This window comes from Colletes latitarsis, chromosome 11, assembly GCF_051014445.1.
Source record: "Colletes latitarsis isolate SP2378_abdomen chromosome 11, iyColLati1, whole genome shotgun sequence".
NCBI classification, from domain to species: Eukaryota; Metazoa; Arthropoda; class Insecta; order Hymenoptera; family Colletidae; genus Colletes; species Colletes latitarsis.
Genome location: NC_135144.1, coordinates 16,717,366 through 16,732,396, shown reverse-complemented (window position 1 = coordinate 16,732,396; position 15,031 = coordinate 16,717,366). Strand labels below are relative to the sequence as shown.

Below are 15,031 nucleotides of genomic sequence, written 5' to 3'. Positions count from 1 at the left end.
GATGCACCCCATTCAGTCTCTATACAAATGTCTTTATGCACGAATATGGTTTAGGTTAGGAAAATATGCCGTGAATATTGATAAAAGTAAAACAAATTTATTCGTATTGTAATACAGCATTATTATATAAATTATCAATGTGTAGCAAATTGACGACAAAAGAAGCGTGAGAGTTAATGAAATTTAGTAGTTTAGTGAAACGTGGTTGTCAATTAAAAACGTAAATGAAGCTCGAAGTAAAATGGCGACGTATACATCCAATTCTCTTCGTAGATAAATTTATAATCGAAGTAGAAAATATGTTATCTTTTTACGCTGCATCGCTGGCATCGCTCACTGAACGTATATCGTCAATTTTAAGTATCATTTTCACCAATTGCGTGGCCAACAAGATTTGTTGAGATTTACTCGTCAATGTCTCGATAACGTGTTGCTCTTTCATATCTACAGCAGTAACAAATAATTTATTGCTGTTCATCGTAACAAGTAATAAATAATAGTAAGGTCAGTACGTACCGGCAGTGCCTGCTTGCAAGCAATCAATACCGAGAGCGGGGTTATTCTCAATTATTTGACGGGCTTTAATTTCAGCTATGGTATCGACAGGAGAAAGACCAGCATTTTCGGCAAGTGCCATCGGTACAGCTTCTAAAGCTTCCGCGAACGCACGGAAGGCATACTGTTCCAAAGTGCTGATCCTGTTGGCCTGATTTGCACAAGCAAGAGCACAGGAAATCTCGGCAGCGCCACCGCCATATACAATTTTCTTATTCTTGATCACATTGCGAACCGTACAAAGCGCATCATGAATAGCCCGCTTTGCTTCTTCGATGATCTTGAAATAAAAATGGAGATCGATCACGTTCCTTCCTGCACTGCCTTTATAGACTTGAGAAAAAAATGGACTTGAAATGGGTAAGTCGATTTCGTAAATTTTAATATCTTTGTAACATATAGTTGTAGCATTAGGCAAATTGTCTTCAATTGAATACATGGAAATTGAATGACAGAATAAATATTGCAATGCGTTGTTCTTGCAAGGTGTCTGGTCAGTTAGGTATATATACATACCGCTGAAATTCTCCTTGCTCATCATTTCCTTTAAAAAGAGAATATTTTAAGAATTACCATTTTATTTCCACCACGAATGAAGATTGTAATCGCTCGAGAATTCTTGCATTGTTCGATGACGAGCATTCGGTCCTTAGTAGTACCAAATGTCAGCTCTCTGACGACGCCTGCGTGACCAAGTTTCTTTGGTGTCAATTCCTCGAAACGTGGAACGATACGACCACCCGTTGCAATAGCAATTAGCTAAAAAAATTGGTTACCATTTCGCCACGTTCGACATTTATTTTTACAATTTTTTAAAAATGAAACAAAAGCCCTCAGATCTCATAATCATTGGTCATTAGAGCTACTATAAAAGAAAGATTACCGAATAATGAATTTCAAAAATCTTGTTTTTCATTTCTCATACTAGGAAACTGATACGAGGAAAGAATTCTGATTTATAAAATTATTAATCGATTATCTAGACTTTTACCCTCTTCCGTTGCGCTTTGTCATCATCGGGCAGAACAAAAGTGTGTCTACGATGAATACAACTTACTTCGATTTCTGGACCACCAACCCATCTAACTGCTGGCAATTCATTCTGTAGGAGGAGATGATTGGCTTCGTCGTCGAAACCCCACTGGCAAATAGCAAGTGTTGTACCTGCCTCCTTAACCTTTTTCACCATCTCTGTGAATTTCTCCCGTTCATATTCACGTAAAGCTCTATAGTCTTCAACCGATGTAATATCTAACTTATGCTTCGTTTTTGGTTTTGGCGGCTCGAACGGACAGGTCAAAATGGCCAATTTCACATTTTCCAATTTCTAATAATGCAAATTCCTCCAATATTAATTCCATAATTTTATTAGAATCGTGCATTAAATAAAAATAATTATTCCCTCAGCTCTCATAATCTTATGATCATTGAAGCCACTATAAAGGTCAGATCGTCGCATAGATACTCCAACATCAACTTAACTTTTCCAATGGTTAACAAGATAACCAAAGGAATAGTTTCCAGTCACGAACGGAAAGTATACTAAACAAATTTTCTGAACCTTTACCCTTCTCTGTTGCTTTTTATCATCATCGGTTAAATTAATACGTTTGTTCAAAATAATACAGTAGTGCCCACTTAAGTGTCCGCGGTTATCTCCACCAATTCTTGGAAGCCAAGCGTGACTTGACGCCAGTCATTATCGATACATTGTATATATTGTATCTCACTTGCATTCATCCCCTCTCCTTCAGAGAATGGGTCTCGAATTCGAACCCTTAAGCGGGCACTACTGTAATATAATTTTGTAGCGAGGTTTAACTACATTTTACCTTAGGCATTTGAGGGTGACTGAAGTCTTTATCAATAACAACACCATAAACTAGGACAGTATCTTCTAGTCTGCCGCCGACCTTTCCTTCTACTTTTATAAGTTCAAAATTTACATCGCGTACGAGAGGATCCATAACTGCAAATACAGCTTTTACAGCTATTTCCGCCATTTGCCTATGACACTTGTTGATGCTGGAAAAAAGCGAAGAAAGTATTGTCATGTTGTTATTAGTACGAATGCACACAATTGTATAATTTTATTTTATTACATCTTTGAACCAAGGCTGGTCATAGCTATTTTTATGTACGGTTCAAGATTCTCTGGACTTCCTTCAAAGTCTTCTACAATGCTTTTGAGATGTTTAACTGCACATTTTGCTGCCATTTCAAAACCATCGGCAATTCTAATTGGATGAATCCCCTTATCTAACAATTGTTCAGCTTGTTCCAAAAGTGCACCAGCTAACACAACTACTCCAGTAGTACCATCTCCAATTTCATCATCTTGGGATTGAGATAATTGAACCATTAATTTTGCAATTTCATGGTCCACGTCCATGTTCTTCAAAATAGTTGCTCCATCATTGGTTACAGTTACATCTCCATCGGAGCTTACCATTAACTTATCAAGACCTTTTGGTCCCAAAGAAGTTTTAAGAATATTGGCCACATTGCGAGCCGCTAAAATATGCGACTGAAAATTAAAAATTACTTATTTGCTACGTTAGAAATACATATTTTATGCCAAGTATAACAATTTAATTAAAAACAAAATATTTTCAAGATTTTGCCGAAGTACGTATCTCGTGACGACACGTTTCCTTTTATGGTCAAAAAGAAGCACACCCGTTAAAACTTTTAAATTTCCCCAAATTTCAAAAGTATTGATCCAAATAGAACAAATTGCTTCCTTAAAGCAATTTAAAGTAATCATTCGCGCAATTTTTATAGAAATAATATATATTTAAGTAATGCTTTTCTAATTAATTGTCAAGCCCAGAACGACGCCATTACTTGGCCTTCACGTGGTCAATCCGCAGACCCGTTAGACATAATTCCGAAGTTATAAGCCCGATAGAACCATAAATAGATAGATTTTCGAAACGGTGAGATCAATAGAAATTAATGAAAAGGAGAATGAAGTGAGTTTTACCTTAATTGCATCAATGCCGGTTAGCCGTTTTTGTTTTTCTTGGTCACGAAAGATAAGAAACGGCCTGCCGTATTCGTCAAAGGTCACAGATCCTGGTATCAAATTCATTTTGCTTACCAGTTCGACCCGAGCACCTTATACTTGCGACGCTAGGAAGGTAGCGTCAATTTTTATAAAATTATATTTCTTCGACAACAGAACTACACGAACCGTTTTTTGCCTTCAACGGATATGCATGCCGCCATCTATTCTAGAATATTCCGGATGGAATAATGACATCATAGATTGCAATGCAAGATTTGAAGAATTTCTACTTCAACGCTACACTCGTATGGTGTTGGTACTAAATAGTATTACTAGATAGTAAACCGGTACCATGAGGAACTGCCCTAATGCACAGCTAGTCCGACACTTATTAATCATACATGTAAACACAGCTTGACTAAGTTTGAAGTTGACTACTCTGTTGTTAAATGAGAGGTTAATGTTTGCACGAAAGATTATTTCCGTTTGTTAAACTTATACATCGTGGAAAATAATAGGAACTGAAAGCATTCCAATGGTGACAGAAAAATTTTAAACTTGTAAACATTCTACATTGTTCAATGAATCTCGTCCAACCGCACTGATAAAATAAATGTGTATATTTTATATAAATCTCAATTACAAATATTCCTTTTACCTTAAATGATGAATGTATTAGTCACGCAAATATTTTACAGAAAATGAGAAGGTAATCATCATGAATGTACAAAAAATGATACCGATTACGCCCAAAGATTCCGAAGTAAGGGACACCGATGGCAGGGGCACGATCAAAGTTATAGATCGTCCGACGTTTATATTGAAAACGAGGGAAGGTGAAAGCAGGGCTGTCTCGCCAAGCCAACGTAATGGCAGTAACAAGTAAAAACAAGTTTTTATTTCATATCGCACGCGTAAATTTATAATTCAATTTTGTACTTATTATCGAATATTCTATCAATAACCTAGGAAGGAGGCTGATTCGTTGTCCAACGTTCCATCAAAGATTCCAGACTGTATGCTTTTTTATTTCTTCCTAAGAAGTTCTTATCAGTTGCATGATTTTGATTATGGTCGTAAGCTTCATGGTTTTAAATACCTTTTCAGCTACTCGTACCATATTATCAACATGCCTTGAAATGACTAGTAGTGTCAAATTTATGGATGAGAATATGCAACTTTGTGAAAACCCTCTTGAATTTCTATACGACCAACAAGATTTCTTAGTAGTAGGATGTTTAGGAGCTCAAGGTGTTGGAAAATCAACCATCATGTCTCTTTTAACATCAAATTATGCGTTAGTATTTTCCTAATATTCAAGATCTCATTGATGCTTATATTTTTTTGTAAAACAATGTTTGCTTTTCTAGATCCAATATATTTCCAACTCAAGATATGTCGCATCATGAAAGTGGTGCAAATTGCACGTGCGGTATAGATTTTTTTGTAACAAAAAATCGAGTAATATATTTAGATACCCAACCTATACTTTCTGGATCAACCATAGACTATTCTACTCCTTATGATCAAAAGAAACCTACAACAGACTTTGCAAATATGGAAACAAACTTGGAATTGCAGTCCTTACAATTTGCAGCATTTATGTTTTCAGTGTGTCATGTCATTATATTTGTGCAAGACTGGTTTGTCGATTTAAATTTAGTTAGGCAAGTATGATATAAGTGTATTGCACTACAAGTTTCAATCAACTAGCATAACAGATTCTTCTGAATCACAGGTTCTTACAAACTGCAGAAATGTTGAAACCATCCTCTACAAGTAATATGGACCAAGACTATGTTGAATACTATCCGCACATTGTATTTTTACATAATAAAGCAGAACTGCAAGATTTCACTCCAAATACTGTCGAAAAAATTAAGGTAATTATTGAAAATGCATAATGTTGCTGCAAGTAAAAATGTATAATATAAGATATAAGAATAATGTAATCGATTATGCGTTTGCAGGAATTTTATAGCAAAGTATTTTCCAACTCTAGATTACAGACTCACAGTGGTTTAGACATGAGTAATCATTCGATGGATGCTGGATTAAATTTATTTTTTATACCGCAGATCGTAAGCGAAGGTATGGTAAAACATAGAATATCGGTGAATTACTTACTTTCCCTTGAACGTATTTTAAACAAATTATTACTAAACGTATCGGTATTTCATTTAATTAAGTTCGTATCGCTTGATCTAGAACCTACAATGCGTCAAAGTGAGAAAACTCTGATAGAGAAACTGAGAACAAAGATACATGGAGTCAATAGGAATCAAATGACTCCAAGTACTTTAACAGAAAAAAATTGGTAAGTATATAAATGAATTTGTTTCCATTCGGTTATACATTGTTACAATTATTTTATTCGGTGCTATGTTTGAACTATTTAGGTATCACTATGTTTCAAGAGTAATGGAGGCAATTAAAAAAAGTCATCTCTCTTCAGAGTATGGACGATTAATGCCATAAATCTCTTCCGTTCGTGGGTGGAACCCTTTACATGACCTTACTTCTCTTCACATGTTTTATTGTAATTCAATTAAACATGCGGAAATAAACTGACATCGGCTAGCATCCATGTACTACGATAACGAAGGCAGAATGAGAGAAATTTAAGCTTTGGACGGAGCTTTGGACAGAATCGTGCGAGCGAGTATAATGTTTCCTTTTTCGTAGTTTGTTTCGTTTGGCGTGAACGAATGACTAAAGGAAATAAATTGCGAGGAAAATACAAATGTACTGCTAAATAGGCAGGAGAGAATAAACTAGTTGTTCAAAGCCAGTAAACTGCAGTTTTACCTCTGTTCCAAGTATAAGTCCGTGTATGTACAATAACACCAAATCGTACACAAAGCAATATTTAAAGTGGTATGACATGAAATAGTAGTTACAACAAAACACTTTGGTAACTAGTAACACAGTTTATATTAAAAATTATATTTCGTCATTTTTATTGGATTTATAGTGCAAGAACACATCACAGAATAAAGATAGGAAAACGATAATTTCCTATTTTAGAAATAATGTACAAACATAAATAATAATGTGTATGAAATCGAAAGAAATAAAGTGAGATATTGCAATTGTTCTGGATTTACTGAAACAAAAAAATATTTCTTTATCCACTGCAATTGAATCAGCACCTTTTCAAAGTCGGTGCACCGAGGTGACACCCGACCTCCGAACATTTACGAATAATCTTCTTGCTCACTGTCAGCCTGTTGCATCGAAGCCATTTGTGCGACTGCTTGTAATTGTTGCCACTGTTGTTGTTCGGCCACTGCCTGTTCTTCCCTTGCTTTTGCAAATAATTCTTGTTGTTGTCTTAAAAGTTCCTCCTCTGGAATACCCAAGTTTTCTAATCTTGTACTTTGACGTCTTCGTTTAGCCGCAACAGCCTTGCAATCTCGTAAAACTGCTTCTGCCTCCGCGCTGTAATCCCCAAATCCGAGCTTTTCGAGGGCTTGAAGGACGTGTTCAGCATTTATTGTTTTCTTTTGTTGCTGATTACAAATGTCATTTGCTTCGGAAGAAAGTAAATGAATAAATTCCGTGCAACAGTTTAATATCAACTCTCGAGATTCATTTGCCACACGAACGTGTGGCAAGATCTCCTTAATCATTTTATTGATCGATGCACGCGGTAGGGTTAACTCATCGTCTTCGGTCGGTGATATAGCAGCCGAGGCCATTTCCTTTCTGTAACATTCAAATAAAATCAATTTGTTTCCCCGAGAAAAATACGCGCGACTGATCTATCAATTGTTCCTACCGTTCCTTTTAATCCTTCAAATTTTTTCGATTTTATCGAATTAATAAAACTTATCGATATCGAGCGAAATAATTTGATTAATGTTACCAATACGTATTAATTAATCCATTGCTTTTACACACACGTACACTTACGAATTTATGTATGTACCTATGCAATGATAGCGCCCAAGTACAGAATTTAAATAATATATACTAAAGATTTAAATTCAACTACTTGCTCTATTTATATTTCTTCTTTTCTTCCTCGTGATGGCGGTATTCCGAAATTTTGTTATTTACTTAAAATAAATTGTAAACGATTGAAATAATTCCTAATCCTTCGGTGCATATATGCGACTGTCGTCTTAACTGTAAACGTTAAGCTTATCGTCTTATCGCGAAGTTAAGCGAAGTTTCGTTCGTGCTCTCGAACACAGATTATCAGATAAAATATAATATAGAAATACTATATCATATCAACTGAGTACATCGGTTAAATTTTACGACGTAATACAGTTTTCCCATTAGAAAATGTCGTAATTCAAAAATGAAATGTTAACGAGAATTCAAGTATCACTGATTTATGGTATATTCATTTCACTTTACTTATGCAGTAAATATCATGTAGAAAGTGTAGTTAGGTATGTTGGTGCTGTTCAAAACTTAAGTGTAGAAGCTTTACAAGATAACAGATACATAGAAAGTAATAATACATATAAATTCTTGCAACTTAATATATCTTGGTTGCCTCCAAACAGTAACAGACAACCTGCCTCCTACAGGTAACATTCATAATAGAATATAAAGAAGCATCTTATACAAACTCTATATATCCTATTACTTTGAAATTTACATGTGCATTACAGCATTATAGTCACAGGTGTATCAACAGGAGAGAAAACAGATATCCCAGAATGTCCAGAAGGATCAATTTTTTATACATCAAACAACCACAAGCAACATAATGTCTTGCTACCAGAAAACAGTATACCGATTGATATGCCTGATTTGTATATCCGGCCCAACTGTTCTTACAAAGTTCAAGTTATTGCAAATCCAAGAAAATCTATGGTAAATCCATCTGAAGTAAGTTGCTTATACATTATATGTACATGTGATATGGTAAAAGTATGCAACATATCCATCTAATAAGATGGTTGCTTAAATTATACAGGTCCTCTATACAGTTCCAGAATGCATAGGTTACAAATGTAGTTGTTCTAATGTTAAGTCAAAGCTACCAATACCAAAAGTGAATATTACTCTACAAAAGGATCAAGTAATTGTAAATTGGAATACAACTACCGACACTTCTAATGTTCATTCTTATATAATTAGGTAATACTGTAAATTATATATGAAAAATAAATGTATACCTAATCATTTTTTAAGTTTAAACTTAACTAAAATGATGTGCACAATTTTACAGCATTGGTGTGCCAATCTTAACATCCAAAAATGGGCTACCAGTATATAATGTTACAAAACTAGGACAAGTGCCAGCAGAAAAGACCATGTTTTTGTGGGACATGAAATCCAAGAATCAATATACAGAAATAAGAAATGGTTACAAAATAGCAGTTACTGCTGTAAATAATCGCGATTGCATTGGAATAGAAGGAACATTTATTATACACTCTATATTATGGGAGACCTCTAAAACTGTCAATTACAATCTAGTAAGACATTGACAAGAATAATATTTGAACCAATTTTGCATACAAAATAAATTTACATAATATTCATAATCTTATATTTCAGTGGTTCATACTTATTGGAATAGTAGGTGGTTGCATCTTTCTTGGAATTCTAAGTCTTTTGTTTTATATTAACTATTCCAGTATATTACATTATAATAATAATTCTCGGTAAATATTGCAGTTGTAGATTGATTAAGAGTTTAAAATGTAAATAAAAAAACTCCCTTTTTTTATCTATAGAGTCAGCAGAGTCAGCAAAGCTCAGTGGGCAGAAACAATTCTCCAAGAGCATAACATTTTATACATTCAACCTAAATCTGAGGTAACAAATTAATTTTATGTTTACAATAAGCTATATTTGTAATGAATGTAATTTGTTTACTTTAGGAAGACTATAAAGAAAAAACAGATAAACTACAAGTGTCATTTAAAAATATAAAATTGATACAAGAATTAGGTACTGGACACTTTGGTAAGGTGTATCTAGGACATTTAAGTGGCATAAACTCTACTCTGGTTGCTGTAAAAATGTCCCAACATGTTGATATATCTACTGAATTGGAGATACGTCAACAATTTATGGAAGAGATTAAGATGATGAGGATGGCAGGGAATCATCCTCATTTAGTGGGCCTCATAGGCTATTGTATTCAACCAAAGAAACCAATATATATTCTGCTCGAATACATGCAAGGTGGAGATCTATTAACTTATTTACATGTTAAAAAGAAAACTCAAGCAAGCAAAATTATTCAACATTATGAAAATACAAGTGTTTTAGGAAGTAAGCATTTCTCTATTTTATGATTTTACTCTGATATAAGCCATGCAATTTTAATTTTCAACTTTATATAACAATAAAGTTCTTTTGTATCAGACAGACAATATGCTCACAAATACATGCAACTTGGACCCAAATATGTGAATATTCTTAAGGAAGAGGAAACAGAAGATAAAGAAAAGAACTGTATCGATAGAATTGACAGAATTCAATTTTTGAAATTTGCTACAGAGATTGCCATGGGCATGGGACATCTAGAGGCCAAAGGAATTACCCACAGAGATTTAGCAGCAAGAAACATTCTCCTTGATGCAAATTTAACTATTAAGGTATTTAATTTTTTATAGTAACGTCTAATTATATTATACAAGTTAGAATTTTAATACAATCCAGTGATAATTAGATTTCTGATTTTGGGCTTTCGCGCAATGGTATATATGTGATCAAAAATAGTGAAAGGAAGGGACATCGTCTTCCAATACGATGGATGTCACCAGAGGCTATTCGCGACCTTTCATTTTCCTCAAAAAGTGATGTATGGTCCTTTGGGGTAGTACTTTGGGAAATCGGCACATTGGGCTCTTTTCCTTATTCAAGCGTGCACGACGATCGTTTGTTACGTTACATCGTGTGTGAGAATGGTCGTTTGGAACAACCAAACGATATATCCTCTGACATTTACAAAATAATGTGTTCTTGTTGGGCTACAGAGGCCGACGACAGACCGAATTTTTTGCAGCTTCTTTCGGAATTACAAATTTTAATTGACCCTCCGAATTCTCTTCGTTCGACATTTAACCCTTGTTATGCGCAGTCATTTTGAAAGAATATGTATCGTCAAATTCTTCATGTTATATATACGGTTGAAGGGAAGAACGAAAGCGCGCATTTGGAAAGACGATAATACATGTTGATTTGTACTAACTACCTTATTACTAAAGTTGAATAAAATAAAATCTCACTTACGAATCGATTTCAACTCGTTACACTCTTTGGGTATTGATGATCGAAATCTCTAACCAAACTATCAATCGAGAAATACCACCGAAAATTTATACGTTTGGACAGCAAATGACTAACTACCGGAAGCAAGACGTGTATTTCCGGTAAAATAAAATAGATATCTCATTTGGCATTTTTCACATTACACTTAGACATGTGACGAATTTCGGGTTACTTTTGTTCGATCATTCGCTATACATATGTCACAGTGACTACATCTAAATAAGCGTGTAATCCAAACCATAAAAAATTGTACTCTTAAGAAGCAGCATTTACCATGAGAATTTATTCGAGATCAAAGGAAATTAATTTAGCAAAATGAATCAAATTACAAATACGTTTTTTCATTAATTCGCGCACGATAAAAAAATTTATACATAAATACTTCTATATGTACACTTTGTCCAGTGAGAAGTATTTCGGGTAAGCAAAAGCACCTGATTTGTGACAATCAACAAGGAGCTAATGAAGCTCTGGGTCTTGAGTAGATACATACAGATTAAAATTAAATTTGTACATGTTACTATGTACGCATAATAATTATATCGCAGTGGAAAAATTAATAATAGAAACTATATAAATATTACCAATAAAATAATGGAAATAAAAATATATGAAAAAAACACAAAATAATGACATACTTGATATACTTTTGGGTAGAAATACAATAGACCAATGAGACTTTATAGATTCACATGATTTTGTTTACTCACATTTTTTTTTCTCACTGGATAAAAAAGGTATACAGGCAGGTATACATATAACTTTACACACGTAATGCCCTCTTGTGGGATTTGCCAACGGCAAGCTAGCGGTGGATGTTCGTGAAAATGATTGTTCAATGATTATAATACGACGGAAGAAAATACGGTGTATGATAGATTTTAGCTTAAATACGCAGATACTTCGGGTGATTTATAGTAAATGCGATTGTAATTAATAGACGATGGTAAAATTTCTCTCAAAGTTAATTGAAATGTGTTAACGGTAGAAAAGTTTTAGGAGGTGACATTTTATAGGTTATGTTTTGCGGTATTGCTCGATATTACAATTTTTTTAGTTATTCTGTAAGAACACGTTAACTTAATTTCGTGCGAACGATCGCGGTCCAACGCGAGTGTCGAAGAAATAAAAAAAAGAGAACGTACTCAAGACTGGATTATTCGATTAGTTAAAAACTAAATAAACTAGGAACATGGGAGAAGAAGTGGACGACGCTACTATAGATTACGACACAGCCATAGATGGTAAGTTACTTTATTGGTTTATTTGCTTTCCCTTTCTGTTTTTCACACTAATTCACATTCTATGCTGCAAATACACGATCGACGTTCTGAACGATTACGAGTAGAAATTCACAAAGGAAACTCGCAAGAAACTCTCGATCACGTTACATTCAACAAATACTTCGTTGGAGTTGAATAAACGTTTTGAACGCTTCGATCGATGATGCATTTCGTGTAACATTGATCGAATCGGATCGATGCGCGTTACGTCCCAGGTAAAGGCGAGTGCCATACACGACTGAACTCGTAAAAGCTTTAGGTCGCCCAGTCAGGGAACTCTGACAAATTAAAAACGTAAGTGCCCCAAGTCGAAAATGCTACGGTTGTGACGAGGATCGTAATAACGCTAGGTCCAATCCCAGCTATCGCGATATCTCTGGTTTTCATGTGAGCAGCCGTAGTGGCGATCGCGTTCGGCGGTGTACCCACTGGCAAGTGAAATGAAAAGGAACAACAGATAGTGGCGGGCACCATCAAATACAAGGGATGTAGTTTTATAGCGATACACTGAAATGATAAATTCCTAATTAAAAATGTTTGAAAATTAAAGCAAGTTTGTCATTAACCCCTTGTCTTGTAGCATCGAATCGAACTCGTGGGTCTGTATTAAGTCGGAATCAGTCAAGTGTCGAAACGATGGACGTTCGTATGTCTTTCATTTTTTCTCAGTTAAAAAAAAAAAGAAATATATACGAACGTCCGTAATTTCGACCTTATAAATTAAACATGACAAACACGAGTCATGCTGGAAGTAAAACCAACTGTATTTTATATTAAATCTTAATATATGATATTTTTTAAACGAATTGATTTTTAAAACTTCAATCGAATCGTAAGGTAAGGGGTTATGAACAGAGAAAAACACGGTGAAAACGATTTCTTACAATTTCTGCCAAAACTGGTAGGATGATATTCGCAACCGCAACATTTGAGGTCAGTTCCGTCACGGTTTCCGCAAACAGGCAAACGATAACCAGTATCGCGAATGGATCGATCGACTGCAAAGCGATCAGAGCGTTTCCTACAATGGAGGAAAGATTGGAAGAGGTACTGCCTGCCGAGATGGCGAATCCACCGCCCAGTACAAAGATCAGGCTCCAGTGCATCTTCTGATGGATCATTTTCCAAGTGATCATACCAGGCGACGGCTTGGTGGGCCGGTTAGCAGGATCAGCGTCGAACGATCGAAGAAAATCGAGCTTGGCCGGTAACGCGAAAAACAAAATGGCGACGCAAGCCGCCGCTGTCGAGTCTTTGACGTGTCTGTAAACAGCATACTCTCTGTCTTGTAGATACATGTTGCAGTGAATATTTTTTTACTGTAAATAATTGCAAGAAATGTTCACTGCCTCCCGGACTATACGGGAAATGCCACTCGATACGTACAAGTCGGTGATATAAGATGGCCAGCCACGTACGAATCCGGGATTTCTGAAGAACCAAAGTAGAACGACCGTGACGAAAAGGACACCGACGCAGGATTCGTGCCACGTAATCGGGCCAAGTTCCATGTATCTTTTTTTGATCACGGTCTCCGCGACCTTCTCACCTTGCGCGCCAATGTCAATAGCGCGCGCGTCCTTGCTGCCTGGCCTGAACATTCCCATATACATTATTTGAAGCCACAACCACGTGAGTAGGCCCATCAAAACCATCGGCGGAACCGAATAAAGCATCCACGAAGTCAGGCTGATGCCCGAACTGTTTGGAAACCGCCTGGAATTTAAGAGAATGGCATGGAAGTGTGCGGTTGTTCTCGTTTGTACGCGTCGATGGCTCTGTAAGTGGGTGAGTGGGTCGGTGTTGGTCATAGTGATGGCGGATAGAGTCATGGGAGCGCTTACTTTTCGAAGAAACCTTTCAACGTTAAATTGGTGCCTGTTCCGACTAACGTGCCTACACCTCCAAGACTGGAAGCGTACGCCGCCACAAGATAATAGACCATGGTGGTGCGCGTTGGTCTTTTTACCCTGGAAAAAGCATATGGCTAAAGGACAATAATTAACGGCGGAACCTTTGCTTCTTTTTTTTTTTTTTTTAAAGCAGGAGACGCGTCGGTATGATCGTCGATAAACGAACGGTAGATGAGCCGAGCGATTTTATAGATTTACGGCTACGTACGACTCTGTGCCCTCTTCTCCGCCACATCCGTTCTCCTCGCGTACAAACATATTACCCAAGCCTTGCTGAAAATGCAAAGATGGAATTTCGATGAGGTTGGACGGTTACCGATTTATTCACGCTTTCGTGACGCGCGTTGCTTACCGTTTCGAGTTCGAGAAGAACAGTCTCGATGATGGGTAGCATCATGGCGGTAGCGGCGGTATTCGAAATCCACATGGACAGGAACATGGTCACGCAGAACAAGCCCAGCGTTAATCTACAAGTTGCATGCATACGTGTGTGCGTGTGTTTGTAGGTGATCGGAAGTACGCGTGCGTGTTATACAGAATGTTCCATCGCAACCGAACTACCTAAGTATCTTCTTCGTTTCTGATAACACAGGTAAATGTTTAACACATAATTCGAATGATTTTGAGGGAGGAACACGGTGCAATATAAATTCCAGTAATCGTTTATTATGTTAATAACTTCGCAGAGTTCAGAACCCTTGAAATACGTTGGAAAAAGAAGGTAACCGAGAAGGAAAAATCGTGAACCATTATTTGGAATATTTGGAATATCAATTTGTTTAAAAATTACGACGAGGATGGGAAGCAATAAAATTGCGTAATTATTCTTAAGGACTACTTCAAATTAAATTTATCTTCGGTAGTAAAATGAAGTTGATATAAAAATGAGTATTATATCTTAACTATGGTTGTACGAATATTTGCAGACAATGTTTTGAATACCGGTATCCTCCCTTCAAAACTATTCAAATTGTGTTTTAAATATTGTCCCGTGTCATCGAATACAAAGAAGGTAAAATAAA

The 15,031-nt window shown here is 36.0% G+C and overlaps 6 protein-coding genes across 14 annotated transcripts in view; 3 read left to right on the top strand and 3 right to left on the bottom strand.

Annotated features, from left to right (window-relative positions):
* Positions 1-75: 75 nt before the first annotated feature.
* On the bottom strand, positions 76-3,792 carry Cct5 (chaperonin containing TCP1 subunit 5). Its single transcript, XM_076778696.1, has 7 exons — positions 3,542-3,792; positions 2,658-3,082; positions 2,388-2,580; positions 1,613-1,882; positions 1,129-1,314; positions 517-835; positions 76-444 (listed from the first exon to the last, which is right to left on the bottom strand). Exons 1-7 carry the CDS (start codon positions 3,647-3,649, stop codon positions 311-313), a joined length of 1,635 nt encoding a protein of 544 aa, XP_076634811.1. The 5' UTR covers positions 3,650-3,792; the 3' UTR covers positions 76-310.
* A 194-nt stretch (positions 3,793-3,986) lies between these two features.
* LOC143348408 (nonsense-mediated mRNA decay factor SMG9) lies at positions 3,987-6,335 on the top strand. The gene is made up of 9 exons (XM_076778582.1): positions 3,987-4,180; positions 4,264-4,447; positions 4,535-4,581; positions 4,673-4,862; positions 4,936-5,232; positions 5,304-5,448; positions 5,536-5,656; positions 5,774-5,882; positions 5,965-6,335. The coding sequence occupies exons 2-9, from the start codon at positions 4,284-4,286 to the stop codon at positions 6,041-6,043; spliced, it is 1,152 nt and encodes a 383-aa protein (XP_076634697.1). The 5' UTR covers positions 3,987-4,180; positions 4,264-4,283; the 3' UTR covers positions 6,044-6,335.
* Positions 6,336-6,354: 19 nt separating this feature from the next.
* Nc2beta (negative cofactor 2beta) lies at positions 6,355-12,023 on the bottom strand. 4 transcript variants are annotated; one of them, XM_076778586.1, is made up of 2 exons: positions 11,959-12,023; positions 6,355-7,273 (listed from the first exon to the last, which is right to left on the bottom strand). In XM_076778586.1, exon 2 carries the CDS (start codon positions 7,264-7,266, stop codon positions 6,763-6,765), a length of 504 nt encoding a protein of 167 aa, XP_076634701.1. In that variant the 5' UTR covers positions 7,267-7,273; positions 11,959-12,023; the 3' UTR covers positions 6,355-6,762. The 4 variants fall into 4 exon arrangements, with proteins under 4 accessions (XP_076634701.1, XP_076634699.1, XP_076634698.1 ...); XM_076778584.1 differs by lacking the exon at positions 11,959-12,023 and adding an exon at positions 11,452-11,545; XM_076778583.1 differs by lacking the exon at positions 11,959-12,023 and adding an exon at positions 10,775-11,240.
* LOC143348404 (receptor-type tyrosine-protein kinase FLT3) lies at positions 7,793-10,765 on the top strand. 2 transcript variants are annotated; one of them, XM_076778567.1, is made up of 9 exons: positions 7,793-8,109; positions 8,194-8,413; positions 8,502-8,665; positions 8,757-9,006; positions 9,089-9,195; positions 9,268-9,349; positions 9,415-9,811; positions 9,905-10,137; positions 10,212-10,765. In XM_076778567.1, the coding sequence occupies exons 1-9, from the start codon at positions 7,880-7,882 to the stop codon at positions 10,629-10,631; spliced, it is 2,103 nt and encodes a 700-aa protein (XP_076634682.1). In that variant the 5' UTR covers positions 7,793-7,879; the 3' UTR covers positions 10,632-10,765. The 2 variants fall into 2 exon arrangements, with proteins under 2 accessions (XP_076634682.1, XP_076634683.1); XM_076778568.1 differs by having other exon boundaries at positions 10,262-10,342.
* Pig-s (phosphatidylinositol glycan anchor biosynthesis class S) overlaps positions 11,637-15,031 on the top strand; it is a 19,410-nt gene continuing 16,015 nt past the window's right edge. Inside the window, exon 1 of the mRNA XM_076778581.1 lies at positions 11,637-12,057. Coding sequence (XP_076634696.1) covers positions 12,006-12,057 — 52 coding nt within the window. The 5' untranslated portion in view covers positions 11,637-12,005. The remainder of the gene's footprint in view (positions 12,058-15,031) is intronic.
* LOC143348406 (protein I'm not dead yet-like) overlaps positions 12,066-15,031 on the bottom strand; it is an 8,098-nt gene continuing 5,132 nt past the window's right edge. For 3 of the 5 annotated variants that reach the window (XM_076778576.1, XM_076778577.1, XM_076778578.1), the window contains exons 5-10: positions 14,362-14,476; positions 14,218-14,282; positions 13,941-14,066; positions 13,483-13,812; positions 12,981-13,359; positions 12,066-12,603 (exon numbers count right to left, since the gene is read on the bottom strand). In XM_076778576.1, coding sequence (XP_076634691.1) covers positions 12,352-12,603; positions 12,981-13,359; positions 13,483-13,812; positions 13,941-14,066; positions 14,218-14,282; positions 14,362-14,476 — 1,267 coding nt within the window. In that variant the 3' untranslated portion in view covers positions 12,066-12,351. The remainder of the gene's footprint in view (positions 12,604-12,980; positions 13,360-13,482; positions 13,813-13,940; positions 14,067-14,217; positions 14,283-14,361; positions 14,477-15,031) is intronic. The other 2 variants (XM_076778579.1, XM_076778580.1) reach the window with 2 other exon arrangements.